Consider the following 17,905-nt stretch of genomic DNA (forward strand, 5'->3'; position numbering starts at 1 on the left):
CCAAGCATAAAAACCCGCTATAAATAGTAAATCAAATCCCCCTTTATCACCCCCTTAGTTAGGGAAAAATAATAAAATAAAAAAAGTTTTATTTCCATTTTCCCGTTAGGGTTGGGGCTAAAGTTAGGGTTACGGTTGGGTTTAGGGTTGGGTTTAGGGTTAGGTTTGTGGTTAGGGTTATGGTTTGGGTTGGGATTAGGGTTAGGGGTGTGTTGGGTTTAGGGTTGGAGTTAGAATTGGAGAGTTTCCACTGTTTAGGCACATCAGGGGCTCTCCAAACGCGACATGGCATCTGATCTCAATTCCTGCCAATTTTGCATTGAAAAGTCAAACAGCGCTCCTTCCCTTACGAGCTCTGCCATGCGCCCAAACAGTGGTTTACCCCCACATATTGGGTATCAGCATACTCAGAACAAATTGCACAACAACTTTTAGGGTCCAATTTCTCCTGTTACCCTTTGGAAAATAAAAAATTGGGGGCGAAAATTTCATCTTTGTAAAAAAATAAGATTTTTTATTTTTACAGCTCTACACTATAAACTTCTGTGAAGCACTTGGGGGTTTAAAGTGCTCACCACACATCTAGATAAGTTCCTTAGAGGGTCTACTTTCCAAAATGGTGTCAGTTGTGGGGGGTTTCCACTGTTTAGGCACATCAGGGGCTATCCAAACGCGACATGGCATCTGATCTTAATTCCAGCCAATTTTGCATTGAAAAGTCAAATGGCGCTCCTCCTTTCCAAGCTCTGCCATGCGCCCAAACAGTGGTTTACCTACATATATGGGTATTAGCATCCAATTTCTCCTGTTACCCTTGGTAAAATAAAACAAATTGGATCTGAAGTAAATTTTTTGTGAAAATAAGTTGTGTTCATTTTTTTAAACATTCCAAAAATTCCTGTGAAGCACCTGAAGGGTTAATAAACTTCTTGAATGTGGTTTTGAGCACCTTGAGGCTGTGTTCACACGTTCAGGATTTTTCGCGTTTTTTCGCATTTTTGCCGCGTTTTTCCACGGCAAAAATGCTTAAAAAATGCATACATTAAGCATCCTATTAATAGAATGAAATCGCCAATTTTTCTGCCCATGATGCGTTTTCTTCCGCAAAAAAAAAGCACATTGCGGAAAAAAACGCAGCATGTTCATTAATTTTGCAGAAAATTTGCGGATTTCATTGTATCAGGAAGCTCCGGAAAAAACGCGAAAAATCCACAAAAAAATGCGATAAAATCGCGAAAAGACAGCGAATAAAAAGTTGCGGATTTCCTGGGAAGGAGTCCGGTTTTTCTCAGGAAATTTCCGCATATGTGGGCACATAGCCTGAAGGGTGCAGTTTTTAGAATGGTGTCACTCTTGGGTATTTTCTCTCATATAGACCCCTCAAAGTGACTTCAAATGTGATGTGGTCCCTAAAAATAAAATGGTGTTGTAAAAATGAGAAATCACAGGTCAAATTTTAACCCTCATAACTTCCTAACAAAAAAAATGTTGGTTCCAAAATTGTGCTGATGTAAAGTAGACATGTGGGAAATGTTATTTATTAACTATTTTGTGTGACATATTTCTGTTTTAAGGGCATGAAAATTCTAAGTTGGAAAATTGCAAAATTTTTGCCAAATTTCCGCTTTTTTCACAAATAAACGCAAGTAATATGAAAGAAATTTTACCACTATCATGAAGTACAATATGTCACGAGAACACAATGTCAGAGTCACCAGGATACATGGAAGCGTTCCAGAGTTATAACCTCATAAAGGAACAGTGGTCAGAATTGTAAAAATTGGCCTGGTCATTAACATGCAAACCACCTTTGGGGGTAAAGGGATTAATGATGGTTATTTGAGCTCTTGTATTGCATACTTTCATAAGGCACTTTGATGCTGCTGGTAAGGACTATTATAAAGCAGTGGATCAAGTCTGGGGTAAACTGGGACTAGAAGATGCGAGTTCTGTTAAAAAGAGTCAAACCAGAAAGGCAATGGAGACAAGCAGGACAAAAACAGCTACCATAATTATTTTTATTTTGTTGTGTATCGCAGTTAGAGTTGAAATACTGACCAAATGCACCTTTGATGAAGCACAGTATAATGTTGCTACAGCCCGCACACACGACATGATGTCCCCAGCAGCCTGCCAGAAAGTATGATGGCACCCACATACAGTATGATGGCCTCCACATCCTCCCACAGACACTGTGATGGCATCCACAGCCCCACACACACACAGCATGAGTGGCCCCTAGTGTCTCCCACACACTGTATGATGTCCCCATAGCCCACCAGACAGTATGATGACTTCACAGCGACCACACACAATATAATGTATCTACAGCCTCACTCACACAGTAATGTGGCCATCACAGCCCCACACACAGTAAGATATCCCCCACACACATTATGATCCCCTCCACACAGTATGACACCCCCATTGAGATCCTCCCAGAGCATGATATCTCCACAGACACCCCACCCAGAATGATGGTCTAGTACAGCTTAAAACAGCCCAACACACATTATGATGGCACCAACAGCCTCCCATACAGTGCATAATGTCCCCCACAGCCCCACACACATTTTCCTAATGTGCTGCTTCAGTTTCTACCATATGTGGACTGAGGTTCTGCAAAGCAGGTACAATCTACTGATGTCATCATGCCTGCTACGCAGAGACTCGGACTCAGAAGCTAAATGGTGGCACAGAGAGCCGACAGCAGATAAATATACAGTTAAAATTGCGATACCAGTTTTTGCCCGGTGTTGTTCATCATTGGGTCACCTCTTACTCATGAGCTCCATAACAGCCATGTCATGTGCCACTATTAGTGATATGTCACTGCATGTAGGGCCCCAAACTGAAATCAAAAGCTGAGTATCCATTTTATGACTTTAGTCAGCCTGTGGTCACATCTGTAATACAGGATCATATGTTGCAGATCTGGACAAATAAGCTCAACATGCTCCAATATGTCCTGTAAAATGGCAAACATCTTGATGAAAAATGAACAAACCCAGTTATAGTCAATAGGAATCATTGTGTGCTGATGGTATCAATTCTGTAATGAATCGTATTAATGTTCCAATGATGGAATAATATAATCTAGATGTAATTCCTGGTCTCGTCCTGTGTCAGACCTTTCTGATATAATGGCACACTTTACTAAATACTGGACACCTGACCTCTGATCAATGTCGGAGCTCACGTCTTGTTAACATTGACTGCTATTGTTGTTTTTCTCCTTACCTTGCCTTAGAGCATATACAATGCTTGTTGCTGATATATTAGTGGTGGTGATAACATTTTCCTTGTTTGAAGTGTCAAGTTCGACCCGGGTGGATTTTTCCATATCGCTGTAAAAACTGCTGACTTCCCCAGTTGGAAAGGTTGCATTTGTTAAATGTCCTTCAGGGTCATACCTTAAAATAGAAAAAGAAACAAACGAATGTCATTAGTTTCTTACCAGCATCCGAGGTTTCATTTACACGTGTTTATTAGCTAACATAATTCACGGAGATCATTGAGCTTGATAGGCGGGATTCATAGAGAACTGCCGATAGTCATTACTACACTAGGGTTGAAAGCTAACTGGAAACTTTTAGAACAGTTTATTTGTGGATTCAATGTTAAAAATCATTAAATTGATATATTGAATTGTATTTATAAATGGATGCAGCAGTGGGATCTACCTGGAGGTTTTTTTATTGCAAGAAATGATTATATGACGCTCTTCCTAGAAGACTAACTCATTCAGATACCTGTTTTTCTCCCGTATGAGAAAAAAGGACAGATTATTTTGAATGAGGTCCGATTTTCTTCAGTTTTTCTTAATTAATACAAAATAATTATTACACATATTTTGCACAATTGTACCATTGTACACCAATCATTTTTTCTGGGTCAGATATTTTTGAGCAGATATTTTAGTTGAGCATGTCACCTGTCTTGTAAGGTATAAGAAAAAAATAAAGAAAATGTTTCATTTTACATAAAATTCATAAACACAAAAAAATTTATAAACTTTACAAAGAATTCATACACAAATGTGCGGAATGAAGAATTTGGTGCTAAAAACAGCAACAAATACTTAATAGATAAAGAAGAAAATTGACTTGAAAAATGCAAAACAAAAATTGAACCTTGGTGTGTCATGAGGCATTTATGCCAGTCAATGGAGCAAACTGTGACAGATTTCTGGTAAAAATAGTTTAGCAAATTTCTCCCATGTGTATTAGACTCAATTCTCATTATGAGTATTTGGTATTTTTTTTTTAATTTTCTGCAGCATTTCTGCACCACATTTTTTTAAAATTTTTGCAAGGGTAACAGAAAAAAATGGACCGCAAAATTTGTTGAACAATTTCTCATGAGCATGCTGATACCCCATATGTGGGGGAAAACCACTGTTTGGGCGCATGGCAGAGCTCGGAAGGGAAGGAACACCATTTGATTTTTTTTATGTAAAATTTGCTGGAATAATTAGCGGATGCCATGTCACTTTTGGAGAGCCCCTGATTTGGCCAAACAGTGGAAACCCCCCACAATTGACACAATTTTGGAAACTAGATCCTCACAGGGAACTTATCTTGATATGTTGTGAGCACCTTGAATCCCCAGGTGCTTCACAGAAGTTTATAACGTTGAGCTGTGAAAATAAGAAATCACATTTTTCCCACAAAAATGTTTATGAATCCCCAAATTTATCATTCTTACAAGTAACATGAGAAATTGCACCAAACAATTTGTTATGCAATTTCTCCTGAGCACGCTGATACCCCATATGTGGGGGAAAATTACTGTTTTGGTGCATGGCAGGGCTCAGAAGGGAAGGAGTGCCATTTGACTTTTTGAATGCAAAAATTTGATGGAATCGTTAGCGGATGCCATGTCGCATTTAGAGAGTCCCTCATATGCCTAAAAAGTAAACAACCCCACAAGTGACCCGATTTTGGAAATTAGACCCCTCAGGGAACTTATCTAGCTGTGTGGTAAGCACTTTGAATCCCCAGGTGCTTTTACAGAAGTTTATAACGTTGAGACGTTAAAATAAAAAATCTAATTTTTCCCACAAAAATGTTCTTTTAGCCCCATTTTTTTATTTTCACAAGGACACTAGGAGAAAATGCACTGTACAATTTGTTGTGTAATGTCTCCTGAGTACGCAGATACCCAAAATGTGGAGGAAAACTACATTCAGGATTCAGAAGGGATGGAGCGCCATTTGAATTTTTAAATGCAAAATTTGCTGGAAGCATTATCAGACGCCATGTTGTATTTAGAGAGCCCCTGAAGTGCCTAAAGAATGGAATTCCCCCATAAATGATCCCATTTTAGAAACTGAACACCTCAGGGAACTTATCTAAATATGTTGTGAGCACCTTCAACCCCCAGGTTCTTCATTGAAATATATAACGCTGAGCCATGTAAATAAAAAAAAAAATCACATTTTCCCACAAAAATATTTAAGCCTTAAATTTAGCCCCAAATTTTTTTATTTTCACAAGGGTAACAGGAGAAAATGGACCTTATCATTTTTGAAATTTCTCCTGGGTACATAGATACCCCATATTTAATGGAAGCTACTGTTTGGGAGCACGGCAGGGCTCAGAAAGAATGAAGTGAAGTTTTGGAAGGCAAATTTTGATGGAATGTTCTGCAGGTGTTATGTCACATTTGGAGAGCCCATGATATGCTTAAACAGTGGAAATCTGACCAAAAGTGACCCCATTTTGGAAACTAGACCCCACAAAGAATCTATCTAGATGTGTGATGAGCACATTGAAATCCCAGATATTTCACAGAAGTTAACATTGAGCCATGAAAAAAACTATTTTCTCCACAAAAATGTTTTTTTAGCCCCAATTTTTTTCACAATTTTAACAGGAGAAAATAGATCCCAAAAATTGTTGTGCGATTTCTCCTGAGTATGCTAATACCCCATATGTGGTTGAAAACTGTACTTTTGATACACAGTGCAAAGTTCAGAAGAGAATAAGCATTATATTGAAGTTCAGATTTTTCTGGACTGTTTTAATGGTGCCATGTCACATTGGTAGAGTATCTGAGTTGCCAGAACAGCAGAACCCCCCATAAATGACCCCATTTTACAAGCTAAACCTCTCAATGAATTCATGTAGGGGTGCAGTGCTCATATTGACACCACAGGTGTGTCACAGAATTTTATACCATTGGGCAGTGAAGAAAAAATAATTTTTACCACAAAAATTTGTTTTAGCCCCAGATTATACATTTTCACACTGGGAAATGGGTAAACATGGCACCAAAATTTGTCCCACTATTATTGCTGAATGTAGAAATGGCCATTATGTGGCTGTACAGTACTGATTAGCCACACGGTGATACTCGGGAGGAACGGAGCGCTAGTTGCCTCCTGAAGTGCAGATTTTGCAAGAAAAGTTTGCAAACATCATAAATAAAGTCCCTAAGTGCTAGAAAAAGCAGAATCCCCCTCAAGTGACCCCATTTAGGAAATTATTCCCCTTTGGGAGTTTATCTGCAGATGTAGTAAAAATTTTTACTCCATGGGTGTTTTCCAGAAACAAGCAGTAGTGTACGTTGCTGAGTAAAAATTGCAAACTGCCATTGCAGTGCCCATTGTTGCCACCAGTATGTTGTCGTGCGCAGTTTGATGTGCTGTTTAGCTTATGCTTCTGGAGACACACACTCGTAAATTAGGCGGGGTGTCAACGCTATAGAAATGCCCCACATGTGGATGTTAAATATGATTTAGACACACTATGGGGCTCAGAAGGGGGGGGCATTTGGATTTAGGAGTGCAGAATTTGCTGAATTTCTTTTGGCATGCGAGGAGCTAAAACTCTTTTACAGAGCCTTTGTACTACCAGTAACGTGGAAGACCCCTATGTGGGTTTTTTTGGTGAATTAAGTTGAAGCTTTTGTTGGGAACATTTTACATAACATTAGGGATCACATTTATCCAGCGCTCTACGCTGAGCACTTACATTGGGGTTTACATTTAACTCTATAAGTGACATGATTCAGATGAAACTCCCAAAGGATCCATTCACTATATTGAGGCAACAGTGTTACTCTGAACTCCATCTGGTCTCTGTTCAGCAGTGTACTTCTTTTACGAAAAGTGCACAAAACTGTGGCTGATGGCACTTTTATGCAATCCTAAAAAGACAGACACTGCCAGATCAAAGGTGAGACAGTGTCCACAATGCCTCCATCTGCCTCACTATAGTGAATCTTCCACCATAGGTTCTGTCTGAATCACATATTTCAGAGATTTACACAGAAACCATGGTGTAAGTGCTCAACGAAGAGCGGAGGATAAATGTATGCAGAGCCTTACTGTGATCTTTGGGAGACAGAATGAAAAAATCAGCAGCAGGTGAAGAATTGGTTTTATTTATTTTTTACACTGTTCCTCATGCAGTATAAGTGATTAGACAACTTTATTCTTCCGGGTGGTGCGATTACAGCAATACCAGATTTATAGTGTTTTTTTATGTTTGGCTGCTGCCACGCACTAAAAAATGCTTTTTATTGTGCATCCCCTTATTTAGATATCTATAATTTTTGCCAAATATCAGCTGACAGAGTTATTTGAGGGCTTGTTTTTTGAGGGTCAAGTTGACGTTTTTATTGGTACAATTTTCGGGCACATGACATTTTTTGATCGCTTTCTATTCCGATTTTTGGAAAGCAGAATGAACAAAAACCAGCAATCCAGGAATTGATTTTTTTATGCCGTTATGCGTGTGATAAAATTGATAAGGTAGCTTTATTCTTCAGGTCAAAAAAATTACTGCAATGCCACATTTATATAGTTTTTTTTTTCATGTTTTGGCTCTTTTATGCAATAAAAATTATTTAATAGAAAAAATATTTTTAGCATCTTTTTATTGTCAGAGCTAATACTTTATTTTGATGGAGCTGTATGACGGCTTGTTTTTTTCAGGACAAGAAGATGTTTTCAGAGATACCATTTTTACAGTATTTACATTTTACATATGTCATTTTTATTGCATTTATTTCACTTTTTGTTCAGCAGTATAATGATAAAGCATACTTTTTAAACTCTTTTTTATATTTTTTTATTAAATGGTGTACACTGAAGAGGTTAACTAGTGAGACAGTTTTTTTTAGGGCGGGTCTTTCCAGACCAAATATGAGTACTTTTTTTTGTTTATTTTTGTTTTTACATAAATTTCTCTATTTTTGGATTTTTTTTTATAACTTTACAATTTTTATTACCGTTTTTTTTTACTTTTTACATTATGCCAGGATGGGACATCTACTTTATATGAACAGATCACTGATCTAATACTCTGTTATGCTTCTGCAAGGAGGGCTCTAATCAGAGAGGCAGCACGGAGACTAAAGGTAACCCTGAAGGAGCTGAAGAGTACCCATGCAGAGACTGGAGTATCTGTCAACATGACCACAATAAGCCATTCACTCCACAAAGGAGGCCTTTATGGAAGAGTAGGCAAAAAAAGCCTTTACTCACACAAAAAAATTGTAAGGCTTATTTTGAATTTGCCAAAAGACATGTGGGAAACTGCACAGATGTATGGAGGAAAGTGCTGTGGTCAGATGAGACCAAAATTGAGCTTTTTGGCCACAAAGGTAAACTCTATGTCTGGCGCTAAACCAACACAGCTCATCACCCCAAGAACACTAACTCCACAGTAAAACTTGGTGGTGCCAGTATCATGCTGAGGGGGTGTTTTTTGGCAGCAGGGACACGGAAAATAGTTTGAGTCATGGGGAAGATAGATGGTGCGAAATACAGCAATATCCTTGAGCAAAAACTGTTTCAGTCTGTCAGTGATTTGAGACTGGGATGGAAGTTCACCTTCCAAAAAGACAATGACCCAAAGCATACTGCTAAAGCAACGCTCGAGTGGTTTAAGGGGAAATGTGTAAATATTTTGGAGTGGCGTAGTCAAACCCAGACCTTAATCCAGTTGAGGATCTGTGGTCAGATTTGAAGACTGCTGTTCACCTGAGGAAACCATCTAACTTGATGGAGTTAGAGCAGTTTTCCCTTGAGGAATGGGCAAAAATCTCAGTGGTAAGATTTGGAAAGCTCAAACAGACTTATAAGATAATCCTTTAATCGTCCCACCATGGGGAAATTCAGAGCATTACAGCAGCAAGGCAGGAACAAGTACAGATACAGATGCATAAAGGCATTACATTGACAGTAGGTAGGTAGATATAAGAAAAAAAAAGATATAACCGGACTATCACAACTTTGGATCTATCAGTTCACTGTTTGGGTCGTTCTCCGATTTGGACAGTGCTGGTTATACAGCCTAACTGCAGCAGGAAGGAAGGACTTTCGATAGCGCTCCCTCTCACATTTAGGATGAAGTAGCCGGTCACTGACAGTACTGCACATCTTGTCACGGTCTCATGCATGGGATGGGAATCATTCTGCACCATGTAGCTCACCTTGGCCAGTATCCTCCTGTCGCCTACTTCCTGAACCGGATCAAGGGGGCATCCCAGGACAGAGCTGGCCCTTCTAATCAGTTTGTCCAGCCTATTCCTGTCCCTGGTTGATATGCCACTACCCCAGCACGCCACACCAAAGAAGATGACTGATGCCACAACAGAGTTGAAGAAGGATGCAAGGAGTGCCCCCCTAACTCCGAAGGCTCTCAGCCTTCTGAGCAGATAAAGCCTACTGTGGCCCTTCCTGTACACTGCATCCAAGTGATGGGCCCAGTCAAGCTTATTATTGAGGATCACACCAAGGTACTTTTAGGTGTCGACTATCTGAATGTCATTTCCCTGAATGTTCACCACTACTGGTGGATTTTTTCCCTTGCAAAAGTCCACTACCAATTCCTTGGTCTTCCCGGAATTAATCCTAAGGTGGTTCCTCTGACACCACTCCACAAAAGCTTGGTTAGTATCTCTGTACTCTCTTTCATCTCCTCCTGTGATGAGGCCTACTATTGCAGAGTACAAAGCGACTATAATGAAAACTGTTGCAGACTTTAAACAGAAGTCTGCACACATGTTCCAGGGAAACCAGAAGGTCCTAAAGTGTGTGGGGAGAGAGGCATTGAGCGTACCTGTCGGTGTGAAGGACCTGAAGCACGTTGTAGCAATATGTTATATGTTGATGTGGCCTCTAGGGGTCTCACTACTTTGATGTGTGTACTATAGAGTGTAAGAACTTGTTGGTTAGTTGTTGTTAGCAGACATCTTGTAATGGAGGAATGTATCACAAGTCTCATGTAATAAACAAGCCTGGAGATATCCAAGGAGTGTGATCCTTGACCGGAAATACATAACAGAACATGGTGGCATCTGGGCACAGGACCTGCAAATCCTCAGAGCTTGTGTGAGGCTGGGACTGTACAGAGGATCACAGAGAATCACAGCACCTGTAAGTACAGACTCCCTGACTCCCTGCAAAATGGAGACTGGTCTGAAGCCCCCTCAGGGACTGGATGTGACTTCATGTAATTTTTCCCAGACTTGGAGACATTGGAAGGAAGAGTTTACACTGTATGTGGATCTCACAGTGGCCCCCACTGATGACAAACGAAAAGTGAAGCTGTTTTATTACCTTATTGCGGAAAATGGCAGAGAATTAGCCCACACCTTACTCCCACACACAGACAACCTCCTTCTAGCAGATATTGTGCAGGCATTTGATAAACACTGTGACCCAATGAAGAATGAGACAGTGGAAAGATATAACTTTTTCACAAGACATCAGGAGGATGGTGAAAATGTGAACAGATATCTGACAGAGCTGAGGAGGCTGGCAACAACATGTGGTTTTGGAGAGATCAGGGACAGTCTAATCAAAGACAGAATGGTGTGTGGCATAAGAGACAGTCATCTCAAAGAAAGATTACTGAGAGAGGAAGACATGACTTTAGAGAAATGCATGCAAATCTGCAGGGCTGCTGAACTGACAAAACACAGCCTGAAGATGATGGCAGGCACCAGTGATAATGATGATGATAAGGTACATGCAGTATCTATGAAAGGAAAGACAAGACCAAGCTCCCCTATAAGCACTGTCCACTGCAAGTATTGTGGGAAAAGACATGAGAGAGACAAAACCAAGTGTTCAGCATATGGGGAAACCTGCAGATTGTGTGGAAAGAAGAATCATTTCTCAGCTGTCTGCAGGCAAGGAACAGGCAAACAGTACAGACAGCTCCACACTGTGACACCAGACACTGACAGTGCAGAGGACATTACATGGCTACAACTACAGCCTGCAGCAGAGAAAGTCAATGTAGTCAGGCAATCGGTAGTCAAGGATACCAAAGCAGCTTTATGTAACATTCTTGTTGGATGAGAAGCCCATTAGATTTCAGCTGGATTGTGGAGCAAGCTGCAATGTAATTCCATCTGCTCTGCTGAACAAACAGGTTTCTATTGAGCCAACTGACAAGGTACTGGTGATGTACAACAAAAGTGTTCTGAAACCGATGGGGACATGTAAGCTCAAAATATGGAACCCATGTAACAGAAAGAGTTATAAAGTTGAATTTACCGTGTTGCGTGGTGGTAAGCATGTACCATTATTGGGAGTAAAAGCTGATCAGGCAATGGACTTAATAAAAGTGCAGTCTCAGAATATTATGTCTGTTGAAGTTTCCCAGGATATACCAAATCCCAAACTACATGCAGAGCACAACTTGGATATTCAGAAAATAAAAACGAAGTATGCTGATTTATTTGAAGGTGATGGGTGCTTTGAAGGTAAATATAGGCTAGAAATTGACAACACTGTGCAGCCTACCAGATTACCTACAAGGAGAGTGCCTGTAGCTTTAATGCACCCGCTGAAAGTAGAACTGCAAGATTTACAGAGAAGAGGCATGATAGCACCAGTCCATAAGAGCACAGATTGGATCAGCAGTTTGGTCATAGTGCAGAAACCATCTGGCAAGTTAAGAATATGCATTGATCCTAAGCCACTCAACAAGGCGCTGAAAAGAAATCATTACCCCATGCCGACATTAGATGATCTTCTACCAGATCTATCAAAAGCTAAAATATTTTCTGTATGTGATGCGAAAAATAGATTTTGGCATGAGGCACTGACTGAAGAATCAAGTTTATTGACAACATTTTCTTCACCATTTGGACGTTTTAATTGGCTGAGAATGCCCATGGGACTAAACCTGCTCCAGAGGTGTTCCAGCAGACATTAATGCAGGCTTTGGAAGGACTTCCTGGAGTGAAGACAATAGCAGATGATATACTAATAGTGGGAGAAGGTGAAGATATGGAATCTGCAATCAAGGATCATGATCAGAAGACGATACAATTTTTGGACAGATGCAGAGCAAAACACATAAAGCTGAACTTGGACAAATTCAAACTGAAAATGACAGAAGTGGCCTATATTGGACATCGTCTGACTTCAAACGGTGTAAAAGTGGATCCTGAAAAGGTGAGAGCAATACAAGATTTGCCTACCCCTACTGATGTTTGTGGAGTACAACGATTTTTGGGCATGGTAAATTATCTCTCCAAATTTTGCAGTCATCTTTCAGACATGTGTGAGCCACTGAGACAGCTAACCCACAAAGATGTGCTCTGGGAATGGGCGGAAATCCAGGAGACTGCTTTCCAATCAGTAAAGAAAGCTATTGCAGATGCAGCAACCCTAAAGTATTTCGATCCAGATCAAGAAGTAGTGGTACAATGTGATTCTTCAGAAAAAGGCCTTGGAGCTACATTAATGCAGAACAAACAGCCACTCACATTTGCAAACAGAGCCCTTACAACAACGGAGCAGGGATATGCTCAGATTGAGAAGGAACTACTGGCTGTGGTATTTGGGTTGGAGAAGTTTCACCAATACACCTATGGTCGACGGGTAAGAGTACAGTTGGATCACAAACCTTTGGAGAGCATTACAAAGAAACCACTACTGAATGCCCCAAAGAGACTACAGCGCATGCTGTTACGACTTCAGAAATATGATTTTGACATCGGATACTGTCCAGGAAAAGACTTACTGATTGCAGATACGCTAAGCAGAGCTTACCTCCCTATCACAAATGATGAGGAGAAAGACATTGAAACCATCAATATGTGTAATTATCTTGCAGTGTCAAAAGAAAAGTCGAAGAAAATCCAGACTTTCACAGAGAAGGATAAAAGTCTCCAGAGTTTAAAGACTGTCATCTTGCAGGGCTGGCCAAAATACAAGCAACTTGCTCCAAGGGAAGTTTCACCATTCTTCCACATAAGAGATGAATTGTCAGTGCAGCAAGGAATCATCTTTAAAGGAGACAGGACGGTAATACCAGAAGTTCTCAGAAGAGACATACTGAAAACATTGCACTCTTCTCACTTAGGCATGGAAGGATGTCTACGTCGAGCGCGAGAATCTGTTTATTGGCCAGGTATGAATGACCACATAAAAATTTTTATAGCACAATGCGAAATATGTGCATCCTGCAGTGATAAACAACCAAAGGAGACATTGCAACCACATGAAATTCCACATAGGCCATGGTCAAAAATAGGAACTGACTTGTTCACATGGAATGACAAAGAATACCTGATTACAGTGGACTATTTCTCTAACTTCTGGGAGGTTGATTTGTTGCAGGACACAAGGGCGGGAACAGTGATTAAAAAACTCAAGGCCCATTTTGCCAGGTATGGCATTCCAGATGTCGTTTTCTCGGACATTGTGGCACAGTTTACTTCGGAAGAGTTCAAAACCTTCAGCAAGAAAGACTCATGAGCCAAAAGACTCATGCAGAAAGCAAAACAAGCAGGTACTGATGTATATCTGTCTATACTGGATCATAGAAACACACCCACTCAAGGCCTAGACAGCAGTCCGGCACAGAGGCTCATGAGTTGGCGTACAAAGACACTCTTACCAACTGCTAGTCATCTGTTAAAGCCAAAGTTGCTGAGAAACATCAAAGCTAAATTACAGAAGAATCAAAATAGGCAAGCTTTCTAGTACAATAAATCTGCATAGGATCTGCCTGAGCTCCAGAGAAATGACAACATTTGGCTGCAGCCAAGCAGCTCGTTTGACAAACACTGGCAAAAGGCAAAAGTTGGAAACTAAGACCTATTAAGGGAATAGAAGAATCCAGGATATCTATAAACCGAAAGATAGTGAGGAAACACTTAGCTAACCTAAATGAATTCAAGTCTCCAGGTCCAGTTGAATTATACCCCAGAGTACTGAAGGAGATAGCAGAAGAAATTTTTGAATCCCTCTCCATAATCTTTGAAAATTCTTGGAGAACAGGAGAAGTCCCAGAAGACCGGAGAAGAGCAAATGTTGTTCCTATCTTCAAAAAGGGGAAGAAGGTGGACCCAGGCAACTATAGGCCGGTGAGTCTGACTTCTATACCAGGAAAGATCTTTGAACAAATTATTAAACAACATGTATGTCAATACCTGGATAAGAATGAAGTGATTAAACAGAGTCAGCATGGGTTTGTAACTAATAAGTCATGTCAGACTAACTTAATTTAGTTCTATGACGGAATCACTGATTGGGTGGATCAAGGAAATGCTGTAGATATAGTATATCTTGACTTCAGCAAAGCATTTGACAAAGTATCTCATACAATCCTTATTGAAAAAATGACTAAGTATGGAATGGACAAGGCAACTGTTAGGTGGATTCATAATTGGCTTATTGATCGGACCCAAAGAGTGGTCGTAAATGGCTGCACATCCAGTTGGAAGAATGTCTCAAGTGGGGTACCACAGGGCTCTGTCCTGGGCCCTGTATTGTTCAACATCTTTATCAACGATTTAGATGAAGGAATTGAGAGTAAACTGATTAAATTTGCTGATGACACAAAGCTAGGAGGGATAGCTAATACTAGAGAAGAGAGAGAGAGGATTCAAAAAGATATAAATAAACTGGAGAAGTGGGCAGCAACTAACAGAATGGTTTTTAACAGGGAAAAATGCAAAGTACTACATCTGGGCAATAAAAATGAAAAAAGCATATACAGAATAGGAGGAATAGGCCTAAGCAACAGCACATGTGAAAAAGACTTGGGTATACTAATAGATCACAGACTGAATATGAGTCAACAGTGTGATGCAGCAGCAAAAAAGGCAAATGCAATTCTAGGATGTATTAACAGAAGTATACAGTATAGATCACATGAAGTCATTATTTCCCTCTACTCCTCTTTGGTCAGACCTCATCTGGAATATTGTGTCCAGTTTTGGGCACCACATTTTAAAAAAGACATCAACAAACTGGAGCAAGTTCAGAAAAGAGCGACAAGAATGGTGAGCGGTTTGCAAACACTGTCTTATAAGGAAAGGTTGCAGGATTTGGGATTGTTTAGTTTGCAAAAGAGAAGACTGAGAGGAGACTTAATAGCTGTCTACAAATATCTAAAGGGCTGTCACATTGTAGAAGGATCAACTTTATTCTCATTTGCACAAGGAAAGACTAGAAGCAATGGGATGAAACTGAATGGGAGGAGAAACAGATTAGATATTAGAAAAAACTTTTTGACAGTTAGAGTGATCAATGAGTGGAACAAACTGCCATGAGAAGTGGTGAGTTCTCCTTCAATGGAAGTCTTCAAACAGAGGCTGGACAGACATCTGACTGGGATGATTTAGCGAATCCTGCTTTGAGCAGGGGGTTGGACCAGATGGCCCAGGAGGTCCCTTCCAACTATACGATTCTATGATTCTATGACCTCGGTCCTACGAAATTCTAACAGAGGAAGGAAGAAGACTAACGAGAAATCGGAGATACCTGAGGAAATCACAAGAAAGAGATAATTCATTTTCATGGCCTTTTGAGCAGTATCCTGACACCCAAGACAACGAGGCAGCAAGTACAAGTCAAGTACCAACAGTGACAGCTGACCATCAGGGTGAGGATTCTGGCCAGAGACAGATAATATCAGAAGGCATATTACCAGACTCAGAAGAACTACCAGATGTAGGCAGTGACACATCTTATGTTACTAGAGCTGGCAGAATTATCAGAAAGCCGGCGCACCTCAAGGATTATATCAAACTGGACTTATTATGTTATAGCTCTAACTTGGTCATGGTATACATTGTTTATTCATTTTATTGTTCTTTCAGTTAAAAGAGAAAGGATGTAGCAATATGTTATATGTTGATGTGGCCTCTAGGGGTCTCACTACTTTGATGTGTGTACTATAGAGTGTAAGAACTTGTTGGTTAGTTGTTGTTAGCAGACATCTTGTAATGGAGGAATGTATCACAAGTCTCATGTAATAAACAAGCCTGGAGATATCCAAGGAGTGTGATCCTTGACCGGAAATACATAACAGAACACACGTGACCACTGGGGGAGTGGCCGGGGCCAGACACCGAGTAGTGACGGTGACCAGCGAAGCCAGAGAGTAGTCAGGACGTGCCGAAGTTAAGCCAGGAGGTCGGAGTAGTGCCAAAAGATGAGTCCCAAAGAGTTGTCAGGATGTAGCCAGAAGTCAGGAAACCGAAGATATCAGAGAAGTTCCAATGGGTCAGACAGGAGGAAGGTCAGAATATAAAGTCAGGGTCAGAACCAGAAACAGACAATCAGCACAGAATCACAAGGCAATACTCAGAAAGGGAGGACGGATTGGGTCAAACACTTGAAGGGGCAGAAACAGACAAAGCAGTATGCAAGCTAACCAGGGGTCAGCTACTCAGCCAGGAATGAATGTATCACTGACAAGGAACCCCTGGGAGGGGCGGTTTCTTATAGCCCTCCCGGAATCAAAGGGAGGCCACACAAAATTAACCCTGGGAGGCAGGGGCGGACACAGACTGTAGTAGGCCCCTGTGCAAGAAATTTTTCAGGCCCCCCAACCGTTCATAGGGCAGCAAAGTTGTTTGTTATTTGTTGTTATCTAATATTGAGGCTATGCAGGGCTGGATATAATATCTGTATAGAACATAATGTAACCCCCCATAGAATATAATGCAGTCCCCCCATATAGTATAATGTAGCCCCTCCATAGAATACAATGTAGCCCTCCTCATATAGTATAATACAGCTCCCATAGAATATAATAAATATAATACAGCCCCCCTATAGGATATAATGTAGCCCCAAATAGAATATAATACAGCCCACCTCCCCATAGAATATAATGTAGCCCCCCATATTATATAACACAGCCGCATAGTATATAGCCCAGCCCTCCATGGTATACAGCCCACCACTCCATGGTATACAGCCCACCATGGTATATAACCCACCATGGTATAATACAGCCCACCATGGTATAATACAGCCCACCATGGTATATAGCCCACCATGGTATAATACAGCCCACCATGGTATATAGCCCCCCCAGAATGGTATAATACAGCCCAGCATGGTATAATACAGCCCAGCATGGTATATAGCCCCCCCAGCATGGTATAATACAGCCCAGCATGGTATATAGCCCCCCCAGCATGGTATAATACAGCCCAGCATGGTATATAGCCCCCCAGCATGGTATGACACAGCCCAGCATGGTATATAGCCCCCCCAGCAGGGTATAATACAGCCCAGCATGGTATATAGCCCCCCCAGCATGGTATAATACAGCCCAGCATGGTATATAGCCCCCCCAGCATGGTATAATACAGCCCAGCATGGTATATGGCCCCCCAAGCATGGTATATAGCCCCCCCAGCATGGCACCACAGTCCAGTACTCACACTGATTTAAAAAAAAGCAAAAAACAACACACTCCTCACCTTCTCCTCATGCCTGTGTTGCTCCCGGCTCCTGTCTCCTCTCCTGCACTGCCTGGTACACAGTTAGAGCGCGATGACGTCATCGCGCACCCGCTGTGTCAGAGGCAGAAAGTGGAATGATGGGAGAGGGAGCGTCAGCTGACGCTCTCTCCTCCAGGCTCCATCATTGCCTCCTTCAATGCGGGGGGGTGGAGTCGGCGCTGGG

The 17,905-nt window shown here is 41.0% G+C and overlaps 1 protein-coding gene across 8 annotated transcripts in view; it reads right to left on the bottom strand.

The window, feature by feature from the left end:
• The window catches only part of TENM1 (teneurin transmembrane protein 1), a 1,357,925-nt gene that overhangs the window by 50,916 nt on the left and 1,289,104 nt on the right, over nt 1–17,905 (bottom strand). For all 8 annotated transcript variants that reach the window (XM_073547613.1, XM_073547619.1, XM_073547618.1 and 5 more), the window contains one exon: nt 3,241–3,413. In XM_073547613.1, the coding sequence (XP_073403714.1) occupies nt 3,241–3,413 (173 nt within the window). The remainder of the gene's footprint in view (nt 1–3,240; nt 3,414–17,905) is intronic.

This window comes from Dendrobates tinctorius, unplaced genomic scaffold (genome assembly GCF_039654945.1).
Source record: "Dendrobates tinctorius isolate UK_male_01 unplaced genomic scaffold, ASM3965494v1 ptg000154l, whole genome shotgun sequence".
Lineage (NCBI taxonomy): Eukaryota > Metazoa > Chordata > Amphibia > Anura > Dendrobatidae > Dendrobates > Dendrobates tinctorius.